At 41.5% G+C, this 11,140-nt stretch overlaps 1 protein-coding gene and 1 pseudogene across 1 annotated transcript; both read left to right on the top strand.

Moving 5' to 3' along the window:
- The first annotated feature begins 6,159 nt into the window (after positions 1 to 6,159).
- LOC138085440 (olfactory receptor 7E178-like) lies at positions 6,160 to 7,116 on the top strand. The gene has a single exon (XM_068979824.1). The coding sequence runs from the start codon at positions 6,187 to 6,189 to the stop codon at positions 7,114 to 7,116; it is 930 nt and encodes a 309-aa protein (XP_068835925.1). The 5' UTR covers positions 6,160 to 6,186.
- Positions 7,117 to 9,133: 2,017 nt separating this feature from the next.
- Positions 9,134 to 10,079, top strand: LOC138085945 (olfactory receptor 7E178-like; annotated as a pseudogene).
- The last annotated feature ends 1,061 nt before the right edge of the window (positions 10,080 to 11,140 follow it).

The raw sequence follows: 11,140 nt of genomic DNA, 5'->3' as shown, positions 1-11,140 counted from the left end.
AATCTCTGTTATGAAAGGTCCACTCCCTGCATTCGGAGATAGAAGGACCTGCTTATCATCAGAGAAGGAGAATTTGGAGCCTAGAAACCTGTATAAACAATACTCTATATCTCTTTAATTTACTACCCCAAGCCCAGACTATTTAGATTCTTCGCTAATTAAGCACCCAAATACTAAGATTCTTTGTCCTGCCAATTCCTCACCAATTTATTGTTTCTTCTTCCAAAAAGTATAAAAGTTGCCTGCTCTGGACGCTTCATAGGTCCCATTTCTATGAAACCTCCATGTGCAGGAATTCAAATGTGTTTCTTTTTCTCCTATTAATCTGCCATGTGTCGATGCTATTATTATTCCATGCACAAGAACCCAAAAGGGTAGAAGGGGAAATTTCTCCTTCCTTGATAACCCATATCTCCTACAAGTGGATGTTATTCGCCCGACTTCAATGTAAGGAGTACCAGTGCCCAGAGGTGGGGAGATTTCCACACACTCCATGTTTAGGGGGTGAAAAATGTGGGACTTAGACAAAGGTCTGCTGATTTCCATCCTAGGGCTCTGTCCCACCAGGGTGCAATGACTGATTACTTTATTTCCAAACTTGCTTTAGTCCCAGATGACCAAATGGAAGCAAATAGAATGATGGATTCCTTCTAGTGTGATTCAGTGGGTCCATCTATGAATTAGCAGAATGCATCAAATGGCTTGCAGGGACTTTTTGAATACATATTATGGGCCATAAGATTTTATATGAATGGTAATGCATTTTCCAGCCCATTTTGGAAATTTGACACATGAAAATAACAGTCATATATAAAATGGGAATTTTCATGTGGCTCAATCATGAAAAACTATTGCTAGTCAGATTTCAGGAATCTTTTTGACTTAATTTTGAAAATCAGAACATGTACTTAATCTTGTCTGATTTTTCCACCAGGAAAACAATTACAGGTAATTAATAGTAAAATTGGACAGGTTTCAATTTTTACAATTGAAACAATAATGTGTGCATATCTGGAAATTCTCATTTGTGTATTATGAAGGATGGTACAAGAATTTCCCTAACTGAAAACTCAGCTTATCCCCCAGGATATACTATGCTCATTTTATGTATTGAAACAAATGTATGTACTTCAGGTCAGTTCAGTCGCTCATTCGTGTCTGACTCTTTGTGACCCCATGAACTGCAGCACGCCAGGTTTCCCGGTCCATCACCAACCCCCTGAGCCTACTTAAACTCATATCCATCGCATCAGTGATGCCATCCAACCGTATCATCCTCTGTCATCCCCTTCTCCTCCTGCCTTCAATCCTTCCCAGCATCAGGATCTTTTCTAATAGGATATTTCTTCACATCAGGTGGCCAAAGTACTGGAGCTTCAGCTTCAGCATCAGTCCCTCCAGGGAATATTCAGGACTGATCTTCTTTAGGATGGACTGGTTGGATCTCCTTGCAATCCAAGGGACTCTCAAGAGTCTTCTCCAACACCACAGTTCAAAAGCATCTGTTCTTTGGTGCTCAGCTTTCTTTATAGTCCTACTCTCACATCCATACATGACTACTGGAAAAACCATAGCTTGAAATAGATGGACTTTTGTTGGCAAAGTAATGTCTCTGCATTTTAATATGCTGTCTAGCTTGGTTATAGCTTTTCTTCCAGAGCAAGCATCTTTTAATTTCATGGCTGCAGGCACCATCTGCAGTGATTTTGGAGCCCCCAAAATAAAGTCTCTCACTGTTTCCATGGTTTCCTCCTCTATTTGCCATGAAGTGATGGGACTGGATGCCATGATCTTCATTTTCTGAAGGTTGAGTTTTAACCCAACTCTTTTTTTTCACTCTCCTCTTTCACTTTCATCAAGAGGCTCTTTAGTTCTTCTTCACTTTCTGCCATAAGGGTGGTGTCATCTGCATATCTGAGCTTATTGATATTTCTCCCGGCAATCTTGATTCCAGCTTGTGCTTCATCCAGCCTGGCATTTCACATGATAAACTCTGCATAGAAGTTAAATAAGCAGGGCGACCATATACAACCTTGGTTTACTCCTTTCTCTATTTGGAACCAGTCTGTTGTTCCATGTCCAGTTCTAACTGTTGCTTCTTGACCTGCATACAGATTTCTCAGGAGACAGGTAAGGTGGTCTGGTATTCCCATCTCTTTCAGAATTTTCCAGTTTGTTGTGATCCACATAATCAATGGCTTTGGTGTAATCAATAGGGCTAAAATAGATGTTTTTCTGGAACTCTCTTGCTTTTTCGATGACCCAATGGATGTTGGCAATTTGATCTCTGGTTCCTCTGCCTTTTCTAAATCCAGCTTGAACATCTGAAAGTTCATGGTTCATGTACTGTTGAAGCCTCGTTTAGAGAATTTTGAGCATTACTTTGCTAACGTGTGAGATGAGTGCAATTGTGCAGTAGTTTGAGCATTCTTTGGCATTGCCTTTCTTTGGGATTGGAATGAAAACTGACCTTTTCCAGTCCTGTGGCCACTGCTGAGTTTTCCAAATTTGCTGGCATATTGAGTGCAGCACTTTCACAGCATCATCTTCCAGAAGTTGAAATAGCTCAACTGGGATTCCATCATTCCCACTAGCTTTGTTCATAGTGATGCTTCCTAAGGCCCATTTGACTTCACATTCCGGGATGTCTGGCTCTAGGTGAGTGATCACACCATTGTGGTTATCTGGGAAATGACGATCTTCTTTGTATAGTTCTGTGTATTCTTGCCACCTTTTCTTAATATCTTCTGCTTCTGTTAGGTCCATACCATTTCTGTCCTTTATTGTGCCCATCTTTGCATGAAATGTTCCCTTGGTATCTATAATTTTCCTGAATAGATCTCTAGTCTTTCCCATTCTATTGTTTTCCTCTATTTCTTTGCATTGATCATTGTGGAAGGCTTTCTTATCTCTCCTTGCTATTTTTGGAACTCTGAATTCAAATGGGTATATCTTTCTTTTTCAAGAGGCTTAAAAGACAATATTTTGTATATCAGAATTCAGTTAACAATATCTTTAGTGTAATAGTATTTAAGTGAGTTTTCAAGAAAATTTCTTGTGAATACAAAAATCAACACCAATATTAAGGAAACATTGAAATGAAAATGCATATACCAAATTCATGACAATGTTTACCTTTGGGCAATTGAAGCTCAAGGGAATAAGATCATGCAGAAATAGCAAGAAATCCTCAGGTTTTATCAGTAACAAATATGAATTCTAAAGCGAGCATTATTAAATATTTATATTTTTAGTATGGTAATAATGGTAGTAATAATATATAACATTAATGCAACAGTTAATATACTGGTAATGGTTCTCTACCCAGGCTGGATGTGTGCGTCTGTTCAGTTGCTCAGTCATGTCTGACTGTGTGGTCTCATGGGCCATCACCCACCAGGTTCTTCTCTCCATAGACTTCTTCAGGCAAGAATACTGAAGCGATTGTCATTTTCTACTCCATGAGATCTTCTTGACCCAAGGATTGAACCCACGTCTTTTGTGTCTCCTGCATTGGCAGGCAGATTCTTTCCCATTAGTGCCTCCTGATAAGTATGCCCAAAGGACTACAGGTAGAGGTTCTGATCTAATTGGTTTTAGGCTGTGGTCTAGTCATAGTTAAATTTGAAAAGATCAAAAGGATCAAAAAGATCAATCAGCTAGCACCGATAACCACTGCTAAAGTCCTTTATTTTAATTTACTTTTTGCAGCAACCTTGGAAGAAAGTGTAAGTGAAAGTCATTCAGTTGTGTCCTACTCTTTGCAACCCCATGGACTATACTGTCCATGGAATTCTCTAGTCCAGAATACTGGAGTGGGTATCCTTTCCCTTATCCAGGAGATCTTCTCAACCCAGGGATCGAACCCAGGTCTCCTGCATTGCAGACAGATTCTTTACCAGCTGAGCCACAAGGGAAGCCCAAGAATACTGGAGTGGGTAGCCTATCCTTCCTCCAGTGGATCTTCCTGACCCGGGAATTGAACTGGGGTCTCCTGCATTGCAGGTGGATTCTTTACCAACTGAGCTATCAGAGCAACCCTGAGTCCAGTTCAATTAATATACCCACTTTACAGATGTACAAACTACTCATGTATTGTTTTTCTTTTCTGATGAAGTCTTTTATTGGTAAATTTCAAGAGTACATAGTCTTAATCCCAAGAAACAAGGTTAAATATTTTACCACTCTTTGTCAGGGGTTACCAGCTTTCCTGCCCAAGATGGAAAGTATACTTTTTACCCTACTTTTCTGATATTAGTCTTTAGCTTTTCCCCTTTTGATTTTTTCCAAATTACATCATGTTTTGACCTGTCAGGAGAAATGAAGACCTGAGTTGCCTTCAGGACGATGAATGTACGAGAAATGTCATTGCTCGATAAGGAAGAATGACTTGAAAAGCTGGTATAAGAAGACCAACGTAGCATTTGAGAACAGGCTTTGGTCTTAAAATTTTCAACTGTGTGTATGAGAGTTGGATTTGATGAGAAATCAACCCTTTACAAATGTATAGGAAGAGATATATTAGAGTTTCCCAGGTGGTGCTAGTGGTAAAGAACCTGCCTGCCAATGCAGGAGACACAAGATGTGCAGGTTTGATCCCTGGGTCAGGAAGATCCCCTGGTGAAGGAAATGGCAACCCATGCCAGTACTCTTGTCTCAAAAATCTCATGGACAGAGGAATTTGGCAGACTGCAATTCATAGCGTCACAAAGACTCAGACTCAACTAAACTGATTTAGAGACATATTTAAGAAGCTTTAATTAGCCACTGCAAACAAAAACAGTAAAAGAAAAACTCAACTTCAGATCTTTCTGTGAGCGTGTATAGCACTTTAAAAATGAAAGAAGCATTTATTAAAAGTGAGCTTTTCTTTAATCATTGGCATATCATATAGTAATAAGGACCAGTGATGCTGTATGATTTTATGTTTTCAACAAAAACATATTTATCAAAATATGAAGCCCACCAAGGCCAAATATTTGTATCTGAGTTATATGTGAAGGAACTTTGATCAGACAACCCAGCCTTATCTCCATGGAAGATGGATGACATAAAACCAAGTAAATATGGAAAAACCATTAAAGATAATTTGCATAGAAATGCTACCTCTGAGCATTTCATTTTAATTTAGGATCCAATTAACATGATTCTAGATCTTTAGGACTAAGATGTACATCAAGGAAACTTCTTGTACTGCATTTGGATTAGATACAGTACATGTGAGTATTTCTTAGTGTTCTTTAATCAGATTTAAAAAAAAAAATACGTTCAATTTCATACACCTCCTTCAAAAGCAGGGGACAAATATGTTGCTGTGTTCATTAAGTTCTGATCTCAAATTGTCATTACTTCTCTCAAATTCTTTGGCCTCGTACCTTTAAAGTAGGTGTACAAAAACACTGGTCAGTACTTTGAGCATCAGTAAAGATGTGTTCTGGCTTTATCGTACTATCCCTGGAGTTCTCATAGCAAGCATACTGGAATGGGTTGCATTTCCTTCTCCAATGGACCACATTTTCTCAGAACTCTTCATTATGACCCATCCATCTTGGGTGGCCCTGCACGGCATGGCTTATAGTTTCATTGACTTCTGCAAGCCCCTTCACCACAACACAGCTGTGATCCTTCAAAGATTGGATGCTTTTGAATTTTTGTGCTGGAGGAGACTCTTGAGAGTCCCTTGGACTGCAAGGTGATCAAACCAGTCCATCCTAAAGGAAATCAACCCTGAATATTCATTGGAAGGACTGATGCTAAAGCTGAAGCTCCAGTATTTTGGCTTACTAATGCAAAGAGCTAACTTATTGGAAAAGACCCTGACACTGGGAAAGATTGAGGGCAGCAGGAGAAGCAGGCAACAGAGGATGAGATGGTTAGATAGAATCATTGACTCAAAGGACATGAATTTGAGCGAATTCCAGGAGATAGTGGAGGACAGGGGGGCCTGGCATGCTACAGTCCATGGGGTTGCAAAGACTTGAACATGATTTAGCAACTAAACAACAAAAACAAAATATGTGTTCACAGCTAAGAAGTATTGCTGAAGACTTTGGGATGTATGGTCTTCAAGCCTAACATTTTATTTGTGACCCGCTTAAATCCAAAGCATAGACATTTATCTGGGTCTCTCTACAATTGACTTGTTTATTCAATATTCTCTTCTTTTTCAAAAGGTGTTTCATCAGCATGGAACCACAAAATCTAACAGGTGTCTCAGAATTCCTCCTCCTGGGCCTCTCAGATGATCCAGAACTTCAGCTTCTCCTCTTTGGACTCTTCCTGTCCATGTACCTGGTCACCATCCTTGGGAACCTGCTCATCATCCTGGCTGTCATCTCTGATTCCCACCTCCACTCCCCCATGTACTTCTTCCTTTCTAACCTATCATTGACTGATGTCAGTTTCAGCACCACCACCATCCCTAAGATGCTAGCGAATCTCCAGACCCACAGCAAATCCATCACCTATGTAGGGTGCCTAGCTCAGGTGACCTTCTTTTCTCTTTTTGTATGTTTGGAGAGTCTACTTCTGACAGTGATGGCCTATGACCGGTTGGTGGCCATTTGTCATCCCCTACACTACCTGGTCATCATGAACCCCCTCCTCTGTGGTTTGTTGGTCCTGGTGTCATTTTCCATCAGCCTTTTGACCTCCCTGTTGCACTATTTGGTAATGTCACAGCTTACCTTCTGTGCAGAAGTGGAAATCCCTCATTTCTTTTGTGACCTTTCTCAACTCCTCAACCTTGCCTGTTCTGACACCTCCACCAATAACATATTAATCTACTTCATTGGTACAATCTTTGGTGGAATTCCACTGTCAGGGATCCTTTACTCATATACTCAAATTATGTCCTCCATTCCGAGAATCTCATCATTAGGTGGGAGGTATAAAGCCTTCTCCACCTGTGGCTCTCACCTGGTAGTTGTTTGCTTATTTTATGGAACAGGCCTTGGTGTGTATCTCAGCTCAGCCTCCTCGTCTTCCCCCAGGAAGGGCGCAGTGGCCTCAGTGATGTACACTCTGGTCACCCCTATGCTGAACCCCTTCATCTACAGCTTGAGGAACAAGGACGTCAAGAGTGCCCTCTGGAGGATTATCAGCAGAATAGCCTAAGGTCAACATCCATGTTATCTTCTTTCTATTCATAAGACTGGAAAAGGCAGCAAGGTCAATCATGTGCAAGAAGAAATTCTGATCTGCAGTCCCATAGCATATATATGTCTTTCTGGATCTGCTTCCTGTTTACACACTTTTTCCCTCTTCAGTTCAGTTCAGAAACTCAGTCATGTCTGACTCTTTGTGACCCATGGACTGCAGAACACTAAGCTTCCCTGTCCATCACCAACTCCCGGAGCTTACTCAAACTCATGTCCATTGAGACGGTGATGCCATCCAACCATCTCATCCTCTGTTGTCCCCTTCTCCCCCTGCCTTCAATCTTTCCCAGCATCAGGATCTTTCCCAGTGAGTCAGTTCTTCGCATCAGGTGGCCAAAGTATTGGCGCTTTGGCCTCAGCATCAGTCCTTCCAGTGAAAATTCAGGGTTGATTTCCTTTAGAACTTACTGGTTTGATCTCCTTGCTGTCCAAGGGACTCTCAAGAGTCTTCTCCAGCACCACAGTTCAAATGCATCAAATCTTTTGTGCTCAGCCTTTTTTATGGTCCAACTCTCACATCCATACTTGAAATCGGCACTCCTGCATCGGGAATGGAAAGACCCCCTTATGATCAATGATAGGGAATTTGGAGATTAGAAGCCAGTGTTCAGTTCAGTTCAGTTCAGTCACTCAGTTGTGTCCGACTCTTTGCAAAGCCAATGTAAACAAATCTTATTTTTCCTTTTATTTACCACCCCAAGCCTAAATCTGTTTATATTCTTCACTCGTGAAATACCAAAAGCCTACATTTCTTTCTCCTGTCAATTCCTCAACTTACTGTTTCTTTGCCTAAAAAAGATAATAGCTTCCTGCTTTGGCCCCTTCTTAGGTCCTATTTTAATGAGACCTCCATGTGCAGGAATTCAAATTTGTTTCTTTTTCTCTTGTTAATCTGTCCTGTGTCAATTTTGTCATTCCAGCCACAGAACTCTGGAGGGGTAGAAGAGGAAATTTCCCTTTCCTCCACACCACACACATCCTACAAATGGGTGTTGCTGGCCCTACTTCAATGTGAGGGACACAGGTGCAGAGAAGTAGGGAGATTTACACACACTGCACATTAAGTGGGTGAAACATGTGGAACTCAGACAAAGGCCTCCTAATTCCCACCCCAGGGCTCTGTCCCACCAGATTATTTTCTTTTAAAACCTATGTTAGTCCCAGATGATCAAGTAGAAGTAAAACCATGAATTCCTTCTTTTGAGATGTGGTGAGTTTATAGGTAAATTTGCAGAATGGACCAAACTGCTTGCAAGGGATCTTTATCGTATGAATATTAAGAATGATGGGGTTGTCTATGGATAGTAATGCATTTTCCAGCCCATTTCATAAATCTGAGTGATAATAGTTATAATAATATTATTCCTTGTGCTCAGTTGCTCAGTCATGTCTGACTCTTTATGACCCCAAGGACCATAGCCCACAAGGCTCCTCTGTCCATGAAATTTTTCAGGCAAGAATACTAGAGAGGGTTGCCATTTCCTCTTGTAGAGGATCTTCCCAACCCAGTAATCAAATCCGAGTCTCCTGCATCTCCTGCATTGGCAGGAGGATTCTTTACCACCTGAGCCACCAGGGAAGCCCCATCATTCCCTATATAAGGTGTGAAATTTCATGTAACTCTATCATGAAAAGACTGTTCCTAGTCAGCCTTCAAAGATCTTTCTAGTTTCACACCTTGAAAATCAGACCGTGTGATTGATTTTGTCTGATTTTTCCATTAGCATAATTTGTAAAGATAGTTACAAAAAAATTTAATGTTTCCATTTTTTTTAATGGAAGCAATACTCTTGTATGCATACATCTTTTAAAATTCTCACTAGTGTAGTATACAGAGGATTGCAAGAATTTTCAGAACTGTATCATAATAAAAAAGTTTCAAATATTTGTGAATTGATTAAATCCAAAGTATGGACACTTATCTGTATGCCCCTGAAATTGTTCTGTTTATTCAATACTCTCTTCATTTTCAAAGATGCCCCCTCTACATGGAACCACAGAATCTAACAGGTGTCTTAGAATTCCTGCTCCTGGGCCTCTCAGATGATCCAGACCTGCAGCCCCTTCTCTTTGGGCTCTTCCTGTCCATGTACCTGGTGGCCATGCTTGGGAACCCGCTCATCATCCTGGTCATCAGTACTGACTCCCACCTCCACACTCCCGTGTTCTTCTTCCTCTCCAATTTGTCCTTGGCTGACATCAGTAGCAGCACCACTACTATCCCCAAGATGCTAGTGAACCTCCAAACACACAGCAAGTCCATCACCTATGCAGGCTGTCTAGCACAGGTGACCTTCTTGTCCCTTTTTGCAGGTTTGGAGAGTCTCTTTCTGACAGTGATGGCCTATGACCAGTTGGTGGCCATCTGTCACCCCCTACACCACCTGGTCATCATGAACCCCCGCCTATGTATCTTGCTGGTCCTGGCATCATTTGCCATCAGTCTTTTGACCTCCCTGCTGCACTACCTGGTGATGTCACAGCTTATCTTCTGTACAAATGTGGAAATTCCTCATTTCCTTTGTGACCCTCCTCAACTCCTCAACCTTGCCTGTTCTGATACCTCCACCAATAAAATATTAATTTATTTCATTGGTACCATCGTTGGTGGGATTCCACTCTCAGGGATCCTTTACTCTTATATTTGAATTATATCCTCCATTCTGAGAGTCTCTTCATTAGCTGCTAAGTCCAAAGCTTTCTCCACCTGTGGCCCTCACCTGTCAAGTTGTTTGCTTATTTTATGGAACAGGCCTTGGAGTGTATCTCAGCTCAGCTGTCTTGTCTTCCCCCAGAAAGGATGCAGTGGCTTTGGTGATGCACACTGTGGTCACCCCTATGCTGAACCCCTTCATCTACAGCCTAAGGAACAAGGACATTAAGTTTAGCCTGTGGAGAATTATCAGCAGAATAGCCTAATCTCAACACCGTGGTATCTTTTTTTGGCTCATAGGAGTAGAAAATTTAACAAAACCAAACATGTGCAGTAAGTGATTCTGTTCTGTGGTCACATAGCTTACGTGTACCTATCTGGCTCTCTGCTCTGTTTACACAGTTTTTCCTCTTAGAGGAGATTATCTGGATGCCCCAAACGAGTCATAGCCCTTCTAGGATTTTGCATAGCGCATCAGTACACCCTTCTCATGTTTGCTGCATATGACCCAGGACTCTTGGTCATGGGCATCCTTGCTCCTATCTTCACAAAATAAACACAGTTCTCTCTTGTTATATACTATTTCTATAATTTTCCTATGTTGATTCTCTGTGTGTTAGGTGGATCTAAATCTCTCTAAATTACATAAGTGACTCAATGGGCTTGCAGATATGAAAGTCACATGTTTTCTCTGATTGAAATAAGAAGAAAAAAAAACTTGGAAGTCAGAGCTGAGGCTGCTGCTGCTGCTAAGTTGCTTCAGTCAGAGCTGAGGAGTAGAGGTCAAACTCCCCTGAGAAGATGATGAATCTAGATCCTTCCTAATACATTCACTTTTCTCCTTTTCTTCCTCCATGAAATTAGCAAATCCTCAGAGTTTAAGAGACTGTAGATGATTATTTTCTACGTGTATTGAGGTCTCTAGACTGCATCTCTTTAGATAGTCAACCTGTGCTTCCCAGCCCTTCAGTTAGCCAGCTCCAGTCCAGTGGGTTCCATACCTGTGTGTCTCCTCCTCCCAGAGTTTTTGTCTGCACCAGGAAGCCCACAATTGAGGCTGTCTTGGTGCCCGTCCTCACCACAAAGCTTCAGCCCTCATCCAACTCCAGGTAAGGGAGGGGCAGGTGATCTGAATCCCTCAGTCCTGGTCCAGTGGAGACAAGCACAATCCAGTGAGTGCCAAGTGCAGTGGGAGACACGAATGCAGGAGGGATTGAGTTGGGGGGGGGGGGGTATGTGTGTGGGGTTGTTTTCTCATCACCAAAGCAGAGAACAGATAGGAGAGCCAGTAGGAGGTTACCAAAATGCATATATTAGCTCAAAGGCT

The sequence above is a fragment of the Capricornis sumatraensis genome, chromosome 9 (assembly GCF_032405125.1).
Source record: "Capricornis sumatraensis isolate serow.1 chromosome 9, serow.2, whole genome shotgun sequence".
Classification (NCBI taxonomy): domain Eukaryota; kingdom Metazoa; phylum Chordata; class Mammalia; order Artiodactyla; family Bovidae; genus Capricornis; species Capricornis sumatraensis.
Note: the sequence above shows the minus strand (reverse complement) of the source record. Positions and strands in the feature narration are given on the sequence as shown.